Source organism: Eubalaena glacialis, chromosome 11 (assembly GCF_028564815.1).
Source record: "Eubalaena glacialis isolate mEubGla1 chromosome 11, mEubGla1.1.hap2.+ XY, whole genome shotgun sequence".
NCBI classification, from domain to species: Eukaryota; Metazoa; Chordata; class Mammalia; order Artiodactyla; family Balaenidae; genus Eubalaena; species Eubalaena glacialis.
In genome coordinates, this window is record NC_083726.1 from 111187755 (window position 1) to 111203138 (window position 15384).

General features: G+C 53.1%; 2 protein-coding genes across 2 annotated transcripts in view; one reads left to right on the forward strand and one right to left on the reverse strand.

Annotated features, from left to right (window-relative positions):
* Positions 1-6450, reverse strand: part of CD9 (CD9 molecule) — a 35858-nt gene extending 29408 nt beyond the window's left edge. Inside the window, exon 1 of the mRNA XM_061205830.1 lies at positions 6250-6450. Within this exon, the coding sequence (XP_061061813.1) occupies positions 6250-6315 (66 nt within the window). The 5' untranslated portion in view covers positions 6316-6450. The remainder of the gene's footprint in view (positions 1-6249) is intronic.
* Positions 6451-6578: 128 nt separating this feature from the next.
* Positions 6579-15384, forward strand: part of VWF (von Willebrand factor) — a 197720-nt gene continuing 188914 nt past the window's right edge. The window contains exon 1 of the mRNA XM_061205857.1: positions 6579-7018. The gene's annotated coding sequence lies outside the window, so the exon portion shown is untranslated. The remainder of the gene's footprint in view (positions 7019-15384) is intronic.

Sequence of the window (15384 nt, forward strand, 5' to 3'; positions counted from 1 at the left end):
GTTTGATATGGGGAGGTTCATGGGTCTCTGGAGAAAAAAGCAAAAAAACGGGGACTGTGTGTTTCTGGAGGCAGGTCCCATTGATTTCATGGGATTCCCCCAAAATGTTCGGACCTGCCAGTCGAGGATGACAGCAAGCAGTACTTAAAAGCTATCCAGGGACATCCCTGGTGGCGCAGTGGCTGGGAATCCTCCTGCCAATGCAGGGGACATGGGTTCGAACTCTGGTCCGGGAGGACCCACATGCCGTGGGGCAACCAAGCCCGTGTGCCACAACTACTGAGCCTGTGCTCTAGAGCCTGCGAGCCACAACTACTGAGCCCATGTGCCACAACTACTTAAGCCCGTGTGCCTAGAGCCCGTGCTCCGCAACAGGAGAAGCCGCTGCAATGAGAAGCCCATGCACCTCAATGAAGAGTAGCCCTGGCTCGCTGCAACTAGAGAAAGCCCGCGCAGCAACGAAGACCCAACGCAGCCCAAAATAAGTAAATAAAAAATAAATAAATTTATTTTTAAAAAAACCAAACAAAAAACTATCCAGAACTAAGTATTTCTTTGGTGGAGGGGAGGAATTACTGGATGGATGTAATTAAAATAAAATTATCTCATCTGGAGACAGGATGCTGCTTTCCACAGCTGCCTGCCATCACTTGACGGAAAATGCAAATGTCCCTGGACCAGCATTACTTTTTCCACGGAATGAAACAGGCAAGTGATCTGCAGTCAGACTTTAAAAACATAAATTAAAAAAAAATATATTGTTTAGATTAGCGCTTTTGGTCTCCTTAATTCCCTCAGTTGCAAATGATTACCTCTGGGTGAACCTGGGTTCGACAGGCTCTTCCCCAGATTTTCAAACCCCCAAACCATGAAGTCATTGCTCTTCTGTAAGTAAGAGGGAAAGACGGTTTCTGCAAGTCTTTGGTTGAAAAGACCTGAGGCGGCTCCAAATAAAGTTCCCCTGACCCCGCCCCCGGGGGAGGCAGGAAAACGGCACAAAAACATGCAGCTTCCTGAAACTTTTTCTTCACGCTCCTCTCCCCAGACTCTCCAGAACATGCAGCCACCAAGGAGGCAACAGGACCACAGAAGCCACGGTAACCCGTGACGTCGGGTCCCTCACCCTCACAGCCAGACACACCCAAGAAAGACGGTCAAGGCTTGTGCTCTTTGGCAGAAAAGGTGCTTTTGTTAAGTCCCAGGCGTCTTATTAAGTCCCAAACTGTGCAACCAATCCCCAAAACCGTGCCTCCTTGTAAAATGGAATCGAACAGGAAAACAGACAAATCGAATACGGACACACAGCTCTGTGTGTTAAGAGTGAAGATCTGCATCTGACACAAAAGGAAGATGTGAGACCGGTGATGTGTGAGGTCTGAAGCCGCAGAAGACTCGTTTAGCAGAGTAAGTGCTCGGGTGAGGACGGCCCTCGAAAGGGCTTCTCATCAAAGCAGTTCCAAACTCAGGTCTGAACCGGCAGCTGCTTCCTTTGAGCACAAGAGGGTAAGGTCTGGAATGGTGCCAGGTGAGTGTGCGTGTGCGTGCGTGTGCGTGCGCGCGTGTAGCGGAATTCTCCCCATCCCCCAAATCAGGAGTCCAATCTGTCGTTGACAACCATCGCGGGGCAAAGTGGGGGGAAAGCCTTAGGAGTCCGGGCAGGGAGAAGTCTTATTTTCCTGAGCAGATGCAGACACCTGGCCTCCCCAAACCTGCCAGCCTCTGTGCAAACACAGCCGGCTCTCGCAGGGCTCGGGCTGTCTGGGTGCCAAAGGTGGAAGCCATTTCACGCAAGAGCCCCAGCTGCTTGCTCAGTCCAGCACTGAAGGCAAACAGCTTCTGGGTGAAGCAGCAGGTTGGGTGGGAGGAGCTTCTGCCAGTGCCACCCCGCTCGCCCATCCCCCGCCCGGACCCCTGCATCCCAGATTTCTCCGCACGCAGTTTTAGTTTCAGAAGTGGGGCTGCCCCACAGTCAGACGGGCGGCCACACATGAAATGGAGTCAGGGTCCTGATGTGGGAATCGCAGAGGTGTGTGGAGGAACGAGGCTGGCAGTGATGCAGGACGAGGAGAAGGGGGGACGTGTGTGGACGTGGGGTGTGCACCTGGCTACCTCTCTCTGGTTTCAACTTCCACACTTCCTCAGGCCATTGCTCCCACCCTCCCCACCTCCTCAACCCCCTTTCCACACAGGGATGACAAAAGCTACGGTTGGAAGTTTACTCCTCATCCAGGACTAGACTCCTGGGCTAAGTGCATCACGCGCATGCGCTCATGTAACCCACAGCAACCCCAGGGCGTAGGCACCAGCTCCACCCGGCGACGGGCAAATCCAACCCAGAGCCACTCTGACCACTGGGCAGCACTGCCACAAAAGGCTGAGGGCGACCAAAACAGAGAACCCCCCCAGACAGAGAGACCCCACGCAGGGGGAGTGGAGGGAACTTGGGGTTAACAGGAAAGAGAGGCACGACTCAGGCCCCAGACGTCAAGAGGCCTCTGAATGAAATGAAGCCATGCTCTGAGTCAAGCCTGGGTACCCACTGCACCCTTCCATTTCCTGACTCCTATTTTGGGTTGTGTGGGAATGTCCTTTGCTGTAGGCCCTGGGGGTGGGGCTGGTTTCATAGACTGAGCTACTGAAGGGACCTTTTTGGACCATTTGCTCCAACCCACTGGTTTTACAGATGAGGAAACTGAGGTCTGGAATTCAAAAGTGACCTGCTCAAAGTGAGCTGGGGGCAGAGCTCCCAGGTCCCTGAACTCTGGTCCAGGCCTCTGTCCGTGTTTCCGTGAAGCCTGCCTTGGGCGTGCGAGACACCATTTCTCGGGAGAGAGAAATTCCCTGCTATTCCCATCAGTGAGGGAGGAGACGGGTGAGAGGCAGGGAACAAAGGGGTGAGGGGTGGGGTAGAATGTGAAGGCCTTGCTCCTGGCCTGGACCAGCCCCGGTTCCCCACTGTACAGCTGAGGCTGCCCCTTTGGCATCGTACAATGTTTCCCCATCGAAATTTTTTGGAGGGTGGGTAGGCAAAGAGGTCTGAAGGAAACCCAGAAACAACTGAAAGAGAGCTGGGAAGTTAGGGTCCTGGGGGCACTGGAAGAACAGCCTGACTGCTGGCTTAGCTGTGGGCACCAGAGGCCCTACTTGGGGAGGGCAGGCAGCGCAGTCTCTGCTGTCACTGAGGGTCCCACAGGGATGAGAGTGGGGACCAGGGAAGAGGTACCCCGCTCCCCTCCCCCGCCCCAATCATCCCACTGCCGCTGAGGTGGGCTTCTCCTCTCTGGATCCCTGCTGGACCACCCCTCAGCATCCTCTGTCCATGAGGTCCTGGTGGCCCCTAGCCTCCCAACTCCTGCTCTTCAAGGCCCACATCAGGTCCCAAACACCAAGTTTATACATTCCTGGTCTCAAGAGAGAAAGGGAAGTGATGACGTCATAACAATCTAAGCAAGCAGTTCCCTCAGGTCATAGCTTCTCTTAAAAGTTATTTTTTGAGGGCTTCCCTGGTGGCGCAGCGGTTGAGAATCTGCCTGCCAATGCAGGGGACACGGGTTCGAGCCCTGGTCTGGGAAGATCCCACATGCTGCGGAGCAACTGGCCCTGTGAGCCACAACTACTGAGCCTGCGCGTCTGGAGCCTGTGCTCCGCAACAAGAGAGGCTGCAATAGTGAGAGGCCCGCACACCGCGATGAAGAGTGGCCCCCGCTCGCCGCAACTAGAGAAAGCCCTCACAAAGAAACGAAGATCCAACACAGCCAAAAATAAATAAATTAATTAAAAAAAAAAAAAAGTTATTTTTTGAGAGCTTGTTGCCACCCTCCTTTCATTCCCACCCAGCTGGGTACAGCAGTAGGTGGTGATGGAAAGCGTGCTGAACTTGGAGCCAACCAGACCTGCCTTCAAACTTACCTCTGATGTTATCCTGCCACATGACCCTGGCTGAGTCGTGGAACCTCTCTGGGGACTAGTTTCCTGGTCATCAGTAAAATGGGGATAATGCTACCTGCTCTGGCTGTACCATGAGATTTGGAAAAGGACTTTGCAGTAACACACTGCACGAGGGGATCATGGTGTTCCTTTATTCCAACACCTCCTAGGAGGGAGATGAGGGCTTCATCTCTACAGGGACCTGAATACAGGACGACTGAACAATAAATGATTCAGAGACATGAAGCTACTGCTGACCCCCATACACCACCCGTTACCAGGTCCCCTTGTTGGTTTTGTGATGGAGGCGGAAGAGGACAGGACTTAAGGGACCTAGGGGTTGGGGTATTGGCTGGGTTCCCGTGACGCTGGGCAGGTCAGCCCCTCTCTGGTTCCCGCTTCCTCGCTGTGAAGAAGAGGCTGGACTGAATGACCTCAAAAGTCATTTCTAATTCTATACCCAGCCGTTCCCAGAATGAGTCATTTCTGTTTCAGATGACACAGCCCATCAGCAGCACCTAGCCCAGGCAGGGGCAGGTCTGGATACAGTGGGGTGGCAGGCTGGAGTCAGTGAGAGGCTGAGCAGATACCTGAGTGGCCTGGGAGCCTCCCGCCAGGCTCCTGCAGGTGCCATGGGGCGGGGGGTATGGAGGCACCCTGGGAGTCCGTGGGTCCCCACGCCCCAAACCCTCACACAGCCTAGGCAGATAGCTGGGGAGTAACCAAGAGACTGGCAGGGGAGAGATGGTGCTAGGGAGGAGGGAGAGGAAAACTCCTTAAAGGACAAGGGCGGGGTGGGGCGGGGCTAGTCAGCCTTCGACGTTCTTTCCTAGAGCCGGAGTTGGGGACAGGGGAGAGCCAAGGCTGGCAGCTAGCTGGCTGGCAGGGACACCCGGGAGGAGGGGGTGCCCACCACAGGAGGGTCTCCCTAGAGCAGACCATGGGCTGGGCAGGGCACACCTATGCACTGTCCTCACTAGAGCAGGTGTTGGGTGTGATGAGTCTTGCAAGGGCAGGTCAATCTCATACCCCGTCAGCTCCAGAGAGAGGATTAAATCTCAGGAGATTTTCCCTGGGGTTCATGGGGAAGCAGCTCCAAGGAAATAAGCACATTTTTGTTACAAGCCTCTGGTGGCTCGCCCCTGCTTCTACAGCCATCTGTAGAGTGGCACAGGGCCTGCCTTTCCAAATGCTTTCCTGACTGCAAAGGGGCAAATACTGTCCACCTGTGAGCAGGGGATGTGGCCCATGAACCAGGACACCAAGGTCCCCTATTCCTTGCTGCTTTCTTTGGGTGGCCCCTTAATCCCTCAAGGAGAGGTGCAGAGGGGCCACTCCCCTTCCCTGCTGCCGCCCTTAGCCTTCCCATTTGCAGACAGGCTGAGAGTGGCCGGCAGCGGGAGTCCTGGAGCTCCCTGGCCTGCGTCCTCCCCAGGTGACAGTCCACTCCCTGTGGCCCCGCCCGGCTGCTGGGTGGGCTGGCGGGGAAGGGGGTGAGGCCGGCACCTGATCTCTCCCGGAAATGGAGAAACACAGGACTCATCCTACTGAGGGCGCCGATAGGCATCTGCCCCACCCCTCCCCAACTCTCCCAGAGTTCTCTCCAGCTTAGATACTTATCGCTCTTCGGGGGAAAAAAAAAAAAAAATCAAGACAAGCTAGTCTTTCAGGTAGTTTCGAGGGAGCTCGGACTTTCTCACGCCGGCTCAGAATCAGTCTGAGACCATGGGGGCCTGAAGGTTCCTCCTCGGGGGTGGAGGAGGGATCCCGACGCTCATTGAGGGACGGGGCCCGGGACGCTGACACCCGCGACCGCCGCGCCCCTTGCTCTCCGGCGTAAAGGTGCCAACAGACCTTCACTGAGCTCCTCCGGCGCCACCTTAGTCCCTTGGAGGGTCCGCATCCTCCCCTCCCCGCGGCCTCGGCCACTCGGGGGGACCCCACCCGGGTCACGAGCTGCACTGCCCGCCACAGTCCCCCTCGGGCAGGGCCTTGAGTCCCCAGCAGAGGGGGTGCTCCGTTTCTCCCTTCTGCACTCGGAGGGGATCGGGGTGGGAGCAAACACACCCCCCTCACCCCTGGCTCACTGGGGACCCGCGCCCCCTGCCCGCCCCGCTTCGGACCAGCCCCGGACCAACGCGCCCTCCCAGCCCGTCTCGGCCCCGCCGAGGAGCCGGCTGGCGGCCGCAGTGCCCTCTCCTCCGGCCAGGAGTCTTCCCCCGCGCAGGCGATGCCGGTGACCGGCAACCGCGACCGCGGACCGGGTGCCCGGGGCGGACAGGCGGCCCCGGAGAGGAGCGCGCGGCAGTCGCGCTCACTCACCCAGAAGATGAAGTTAAATCCGAACAGCAGATATTTGATGCACTTGGTGCCTCCTTTGACCGGCATGGTGCGCGCTAGACTGGCCTGGGCCGGACTGGTGTGGGACGGGGGCGCTTGAGGCCGGGACGGGCGGGACCAGGCTTCGGACCGAGGTGCTGGCGGCTGCGGGTTGGCCTCAGGGCTGCACTTTTAAAAAGTGCCACTCCTCGGGCGCGCGCTGCCGCGGTGCGCATGTGCCGGGCCCCGCCCCCGCCCCCCCCCGCCCCCGCCCCCGCCCCCCCGCCCCCGCCCCCGCCCCGCCGGCCCCCGCCCCCGCCCCGCCCCGCCCCGCCCCGCCCCGCCCCGGTGGCCGCGGCCGCTCCCGCCTGTGGCTCAGCCTTTCCCACCGAGTCGGCCGGCCTTGGCTTCCCGCCATCCTTCCCGTTTCCTCCCAACAGTCCTGGGGTCTTTCCAGTCCGTCATCTTCGGCTGCTTTCGTCCCGGAGTAAGTGGAGGCCTCGCCCTTCCGGTTGTTGCCTGGTTTCCGCCCTTCCCGAGCCCTCTACTTTGGGAGACCTTCCCCGGTGGTCGGGGCCGAGGTCCCTTAACCCAAGGCCGGCTGCCCTCAAAATGAGGGCTCTTCTTGCTTTGGCCTCGATTTAAAGGGAAGCTGCCTGGCCTTATGTCTCCCTGGGGCGGCTCCTTGCAAACCTTCGCTCGTGAAGCACACTGTTACTCGGCACATCATGCGGAGAAGGAGGAATTAGAAGCTCGCTGTCCAGGTGGGAAGGTCGGTCGGAGGCTTATGGGAGTAATTCTCAGATACCATCACTGAATAGTAATATGTCTGAGGGCCGGGCAGTCCGGGAGTGCTTCCTGGACTTGAGGTTCAGATGGCCCAGAGGAGAAGGCAAAGGCTGTAGCTTGGCGTCTGTTCTTGCCTCTACTCCCCATCACCCGCCCTCTTGCCCTTTGACTCTGCCCACTGCTACCTCTTTGATGCTCCAGTGCCAGAGTTCTTAGTTTCTCCTCCGCTCAAAAATGTCCCGCAAATGATAAATGTTGGCGAGGATGTGGAGAAAAGGGAACCCTCCTACACTGTTGGGGGTAATGTAAATTGGTGCAGCCACTATGGAAAGCAGTATGGAGGTTCCTTAAAAAAATTAAAAAGAGAACTACCCAGCAATTCTACTCCTGGGTATTTATCCAAAGAAAATGAAAGCACTACTTGAAAATATATTTGCACCCCTGTGTTCATTGCAACATTATTTACAGTAGCCAAGATATGGAAACAGCATAAGTGTCCATCAATAGATGAAGGGATAAAGATGTATATATATACAATGGAATATTACTCAGCCATAAAAAAGAATGAAATCTTGCCACTTGCAGCAACATGGATGGACCTAGAGGGTATTATGTGGAGTGAAATAAATCAGAGAGAGAAAGCCAGATACTGTATGATTTCACTTACATGTGAAATCTAAAAAACAAATATAACTAAACAGAAACAGTCATAGACACAGAACAAACAGGTGGTTGCCACAGGGAAGGCGGGTAGGGGTAGGAGAGAATTAGGTGAGGGAGATTAAGAGGTACAAACTTTCACTTACAGAATAAATGAGTCATGGGAATGAAATGTACAGTGTGGGGAATATAGTCCATAATTACGTAATATCTTCATATGGTGACAGATGGTAACTAGACTTGTGGTGATCATTTTGAAATGTATAGAAATATCGAATCACTGTGTTATGTATCATGAACTAACACAGTGTTGTAGTCAATTATACTTCAAAAAGAAGCAAACAAACTCAGAAAAAGAGATCAGATTTGTGGTTACCAGAGGTGGGGAGGGGAGGGGAAGGGGAACTGGATGAAGGTAGTCAAAAGGGACAAACTTCCCATTATAAGGTAAATAAATACTAGGGATGTAATGTACAATATAATACATATAATTAACACTGCTGCAAGTTATAAAGGAAAATTGTTAAGAGAATAAATCCTGAGCTCTCATCACAAGGAGAAAATATAAATATTTTTCTATTTCTTTAATGTAAGCGTATGAGATGTGGATATTCACTAAACTCACTGTGGTAATCATTTCATGATGTATGTGAGTCAAATCACTATGTCGTACACCTTAAATTTACACAGTGCTGTAGGTCAATTATATCTCAGTACAGCTGGAAGAAAAAAATACTCTCTGCAGCTCCCCACATTCAATAAGTTAAAATTCCTCATCTTGCATCTGTAGGGGACACTCTGCCCTCCCCAGCACCCCAGGCCTGCACGTGGCATGTGGTGTGTGCCCTCTGGCTGGCCTGCCTTCCCATCTTCACTTGTAGAAATTCTATGGCCCCTTAAACGTTCCTTTCCTGTTTCTCACCAGAGGATGAGGAGATTCCCCCTACTTTTGAAATCCCAAAACCTTTTCGTATTTTTTTCAAAATGAAGTTTCCTTTGGTGGTGTTTTTTTAAATTACAAAAACAAAACCTACTCAATTACCGAAACATCAGAAAATACCAATAAGCAAAAAAAACACAACGTAACTCAAAATAACACTCACCAGAAACAGCCGGCATTACCACTTTGAAGTACATATTTTGCTCTGTTTATGATCGTTGTTAGATCTGTCTCATTGATTTATTCATTCGAAAACACCTTTCAGTATCCTGTTATACCTAAGGGTATATCCTTAGGGCAGGAGGGGGATGACCGTGTTACAGGAGGTCAAGGAGAGAGGCTTAAAGGCCAGGGGGGCTTAAAGGAGGGGCCTTTGACCCAAATTGGGAAGCATGCTACAGAACCCCAGGAAAAGTGGTTGCAGTCATGGGAGAATCAGGCAAAGCTGGGGCTGGGGCTGTCTGGGGTCTGGGCTGGAGCTCACAGTTGGGGGAGGCGTGTGGGGAGGTGAAGGTGGGGATGTAACTAGAGGTGCCTCATGGTCCTGGACTCTGCACTCGGGGGTGAGGGGTCACTGAAGTGTTTATAAGCAGGGAACCTGCGCTTTAGGTAGTTGGGTGGCTGGTGGTGGGGTGCTTTTGGGGGCTGAGGGGAGGAGCAGGCAGGAGGCTCCTTGAGGACAAGGACCATTGTCTCTATCTCCAGGCCTTGGCTCAGAGCTTTGGGGGGTTAGACTGAAAGGTGAGGTGTATCAGGGCACCTGCAATTGGGGAGGGGGGCAGCAGGAGATGAAGGTGAGCTGGGGACTCGTGGAGGTACGGTAGGAGGCTGTGGAGTAGTTCAGGTGAGAGACCAAGGGGTGGGGCAACGGGGTGGAGGCTGGAGAGAGGGGGGCAAACCAGGAGAGGGGGTATCGAGGGCAAGATCAGAGTCAGGCCAGCTGGAGCCGAGGAGGATTTCATTCATTTCTTCTTCCAGTGTTTCTGGAGAGCCTGCTCTGTGTCCTATACATACCCGATGCTAAGACAACATGCCCTCTATCTCACCTGGAAGAATCTCAGTGCAGGCCGGACCAGTATAAGCCCCTGGGGTCTTTGCTTGTGGTGTAACCGAGCAGGACCCTGTGGGGCCTTCCTGGGACAGGCCTCCCCCATATCCTCTGCTTTAGCTCCTCTCTGAAGGACCTACTATTGGTATTTGATGAACATTTCCTGAGTTGTTTTACATATGCTAAACCCCCCACCAAAGGGAAGATGTTAACTACTTGATGACCTGAACACATAGCCCCAGGCCTCCTGGAGCCTAAGGACTGATCATGTTAACCCCTGTGACACCGCCCTGTTACCTCACCATCAGCCAGTCAGAGAATTGTGCACAAGCGGATCACATACCCTGCGACCCTTGTCCCTTGCCTGGCTTTTAAAAAAGCTTTGCTGAAACCCTTCGGAAGGATTTCAAAGGAGCTTGGGGGTTTTTTAGGGCATGAGCCACCCGTCTCTTTGTATGGCCCTGCCCTGATAAACCTTTCTCTGCTCCAAACTCCGACGTTTTGGTATGTTTGACCTCACTGTGCGTCAGGCACACGAACTCGTGCTAACAGGGGGAGATGTGGCCTAGGAAGTAGCAGGGGCTGGGGTGTGTACCCAGGTCTGCCTGAGCCGGGAGAGGCTTCCAGCGAGGGGGACACCGCTGCTGACTTTGGAAGGCGGGCCAGCAGATGAGGCTGGGGAGGGAACTCCAGGCAGAGGGAAGCATGTGGAAAGGCACAGGCACAGAACCACAGGCAGCTGCTGGGGAAACCACCATAGTGGGTGAGACAGGGAAGGAAGGAGCAGCGGCGGAAACAAAGTTCCCTACATGTCGCCAAAAGCGGCCATGGGCAGAGGAGTTTTGGTACCCTTTCTCGGGTCCCTGCCCCTGACCCACCGTGCCCAAGGATGGTTGGGGTCCAGCAGGGTGTGGGGTGGCTGAGGCCGGAAACCAGACAAGGTCTCATGGTGCTGTTCTCAGCCAGAGTCCGCCTGCCTTGGGAGAACAGGTCTAAGGAGAGAAAAGATTTTATCTTTTTTATATTCTCCTCTCCTCTCCCCGCCCCACCTCCTCATTCACAAGCCCAGATGGGAGGAGTTGAGCAAACATTTAAGCTTATAATAGAAATTCCTTCTAAGGGTAATTGTGAGCACTGACTGAGGTCATCCACCTGCCACTGGAGTGCCCAGGGAATGTTGGCCACTGTTACTATTACTGTTATTATTTACCCTCAAGAAACCATTGGAGGGGCAGGGCTATGGTGAAACATCAAATGACGTACAATCAAGGAGTCCTGAGAATGTGAGTGAGGAGATCTGAATTCTGTTCTTGATCCCACCCTTTGGTTTATTTTGGAAAAGCCACCTCCTCTGTCTGGGCCTGTACAATGACATTTTGAATTAGGAGATATCAGGTCCCCTCCATTCTGTGGTGCCCTGAGCCTCCACCCCAAAGTGTGTTTGTTAGAGGCGTTTAGCCCTACAGGCAACCAAGAAAGGGAGCAACGGAAAAAATATGGTTTGCTTTAACTGGAAGGGGAAAATCTGGGTAAGCCCCTGAGTCAGAGATCACATGAAGGCAGTGAGGCCTTCCAGCCTCTGTGGTGATGGAGTGGGAAAACTTTTCCTCCCTTCCCTCAGGACATCCTGTTTCTGGAAAAACCCCTGCTCTGGCTGAGGGTTCACTTTGGCTCTTGTGCCCCACCTGGTGGTAGGATTTGAACACAGGGCTGGGGAGCTGAGGACTGGCCACGCCTGTCTGCCTGGGACCGTTTTGCTTCCCGCTGTGGGGGGCGGCTGGAGAACCCACTCTCATGGGCCACTAAGGCCTCCCAGCTGCCACACTGGTGGCCATTTCTCCTTGCCATGACCCTGCTGACCAGCCCTTCTTTCTAGACACCTCTCCCTTGCTGTCCCTGGGGTTGCACCATCTTGGTTCACTCCCTTCCCTTCTAGAAACGTCTTTGCTGCTCCTCTTACTAAGCTCAAATGTCACCACTCCGTGAAGCCTTGAACACTCGGTCTTTTCCTCCATGGATTACCTTGTTTGGATCTTTGCTGTGTGACTCATTGGCCTTCATCGTAATCTCTCCTGTGTACACGTTTTGGAGGCGAGCTCCTCTAAATACACGTGCATTTGGTTAGTTTCTGTGTTCTCCAAGCATCCAGTCCCTTGCTGGCCCATAGGAGCCCTCTGCAAACTTGTGAAAAAACTGCAAGGGAGTGGGTCTCCCTCAGGCATGGCTCCTCTGTCCTCTGCTCCCCTCTTTCCCTGGACGTGCATCCCCCCTTGTTCCTCCCACCATTTTTCTTTTGAGCTTAAATTCATCATGATATCTGAGGGCCTGTAGAGCATTTCCCTAACCCTAATGTCCCCGCCGATATGCCCACATCCTAACCCCCCAAATCCATGAAGATACTACCTTCCATGGCAAAAGGGATTTTGCACATGTGATTACGTTACGATCTTGAGATGGGGAGGCTATCGTGGTATGTACTCATGGGCCCAGTGTAATCCCACGAGTCCTTAGAAGAAGAAGCAGGAGCGTCAGAGCCAGAGAGGGAGACGTGGAGGTGGAGGCCGAGATGGGAGGGCCGCAGGGCCGCAAGCCAAGGAATGCAGGCAGCTCCAGAGGCTGGAAACGGCAAGGAAGCAGATTCTCCCCTAGAGCTGCCAGAGGGAGCAAATGTTATCCTGCCGACTCATTTTGGGCTTCTGACCTGCAGAATTGTAAAGTCATGTGTGCTTATTTTAAGCCACTAAATTTGTGGTAATTTGTCACCGAATCAATAGGATACTAATAGACATCTCAAAATAAACATCAAGATCAGACTTCATAATCTCCGAGGGCCTCCCTACACGAGAAGCCGACTTCCCTTCTCCTTGCCCACACCCCCCAGTCAGCCCCGAACGCTCCTCTCCCCTGTGATTCCTCTGCTGCTGCCGTCCCACACCTGCTCACTGAATGTGGTTCCTGCCTCCTTGTACTGTTCCCGTCACTGGTAGGAGGTGCCACCGAGGCTGTCCAATTTAAAAACAAAGAAGCAAGCCTAAGGCAGGAGGGAGTGATTTATTTTGCTTCTTATTTTTTTCTCTGTTCAGATGACAGGGTTTTATTGGATTGTTGATGTCTTTTTAAGATTTTTTATCTTTTTCAAGGAAGTTACTTTATTTATTTATTTATTAATTGAAATATAGTTGATTTACAATGTTGTGTTAGTTTCCCATATAGGTTATTACAAAATATTGAGTAGAGTTCCCTGTGCTCTACAGTAGATCCTTGTTGGTTATCTGTTTTATATATAGTAGTATGTATATGTTTTTTTTTGTTTTGTTTTGTTTTGTTTTAATTATTTTATTTTATTTAATTTATTTTTGGCTGCATTGGGTCTTGGTTGCTGCACGTGGGCTTTTGGCGAGCGGGGGCTACTCTTCGTTGCGGTGCGCGGGCTTCTCATTGTGGTGGCTTCTCTTGTTGCGGAGCATGGGCACTAGGGCACGCAGGCTTCAGTAGTTGTGGCACATGGGCTCAGTAGTTGTGGCTTGCGGGCTCCAGAGCGCCAGCTCAGCAGTTGTGACACACGGGCTTAGTTGCTCCGTGGCATGTGGGATCTTCCTGGACCAGGGTTCGAACCCGTTTCCCCTGCATTGGCAGGCGGATTCTTAACCACTGCACCACCAGGGAAGCCCAGTAGTATATATATGTTAGTCCCAACCTCCTAATTTATCCCTCCCCACCCAAGAGAGAGGAATTTAGAGAAAAGAGCAGACCTCAGGGCTTCTGAGTCCAGCTCCGTGTTGATTGCTCAGCTTTGTTTCCTCCCGCTCCACCCAAGATGGGCCCTGTCCTCGAAGCCCTTCCTCAGTCCAAACACCTGTCCCATCCTCCTACCCGCGTTCCTGTCATTCGCTCATCCAGTCTGCACACATCACTGGACCGACTGCCTTGCCATGTCACTGGGCGTGGGCTGCCTTGGGCCGCCCTACTCCCACCATAACTTCTTTTCAGTGCGTTGAACACACGCATAGTCCATGTGGAGACCACCCACGCAGAGTATGGAGTTTATGAAGATTTTACGGAGAACCGGATGAGGGGTGACAGCTTGCATGCCAGAGAACACCATTCTCAAAATGCTTTTTGGATCTTTCTTCAAACTTCCACTCTGTGCAGCCACGCCTGCCTGGTCTCCTGCACCCCTGCCCAGCCCCTGCCAGCCTCTGGCCCTCGCCCTCCGCTTCATGGGGAGCCGCGTAGCTCTCACTCGGCATTTCCAGTCTGCATCCTTCACTTCCCACTACCCCAGCGCAGCAAAACAAATCATATTTCTGAGGATCTGTCCACTTTAGAAGATTGGGTGGGGGGGCGAGGAAGAGTTGTAAGTAATATTTAATATCATCTTTGTGTCATAACTCCTAAAGCTTTGCTTCGCTCGTTTTTCCTGCTCGAAAACCTCTCGGGCTCCACTTACTGCTGAATTGTTTGCCATCACACTTATCACCTTCTAACAGAGGAAAGAATTTTCTTAGTATGTGTGTTGTTTATAATCTGCCTCCTTCCGCGGGAATGTAAACTCCTCTAGAGCAGAGACTGTGACCGTCTTGTTCTCAGAAGTATCCCACAGGCCTTGAACAGCACCCGACACACAGCAGGTGCACAGTAAATATTTTCTGAATGTACGAAAGGCTCAATGTCCTAATTCTAAGCTCACCATAAAGGCCCTCTGCTCTCTCGTCATAACCTATAGTATTTACAATTCTGTTCCCTCTCTTGGGACACTGCATGCACACCCACACCTATGGCTGGGTTCCCACCTCCTCTTCCCTCTGCCTCAGTCCCTGGCCCATCCTTTTCTCTTCTCCCCCATAAGCAGCCCCCATCTTTGAGGCCAGCTCGGCCCCTGCCTTTCCCGAATCCTCGATCATCCCAGTCTGCGCTGGCCCTCCCTCTCAGCACTCCGGTAGCAATTTCTTTCTGAATCACCCACTAGACTCTGATCAGACGTTGTCCTGGATGGTAATTTCATGTGTATGTTTTTTTTTTTTTGGCTGAGCCGCGAGGCATGCGGATCTTAGTTCCCCGACCAGGGATCAAACCCGTGCCCCCTGCAGTGGAAGCACGGAGTCCTAACCACTGGACTGCCAGGGAATTCCCAGTAATTTCATGTTTCATGCATCTTTTTAAAGAAATGTCCCCCAATAGATGATCAGCTCCTGTAGTACCCACAGTAGGTACTCTGCAGACACTAGATGAAAAAATAAGCCCAAAGAACGAACACTTGGATGGGCACAACTGCTATGCGTAAACCCGTTTAATCCTCAGATGGCCCTCTGAGGTTGAGAGTCTTACTATGTCCATTTCACACATGGGGAAATGGAGGCCGCATGAATTCACTTGCTAGGAAGCAGCGGAGCTGGGATTTGAGCCCAGGTGATCTGGCTCCAGGACCCGGGTGCTGAACTACCCCTGCACGGCGTAAGTGGCTGTGTTAACATTGGTGCTCTCTCTGTCTTTCTTGTCCTTTGGTTGTGGAGGTGGGTGAAGGGACTGCAGGTGACCCCCGAGGGGTTGTGCCATCTTGAAGGTGCCCCCAGCAAGCTGAGCGTCTGAGTCTTAGGGGCCGAAGACAGGTGGAGAGTTTGCGTCTTGGTCCTGCCTTTGCTGGAGCCTGTCCTTCTGAGCCTCCCTTTTCACAGCTGCGGAGCCGGGAGGATGACTGCTT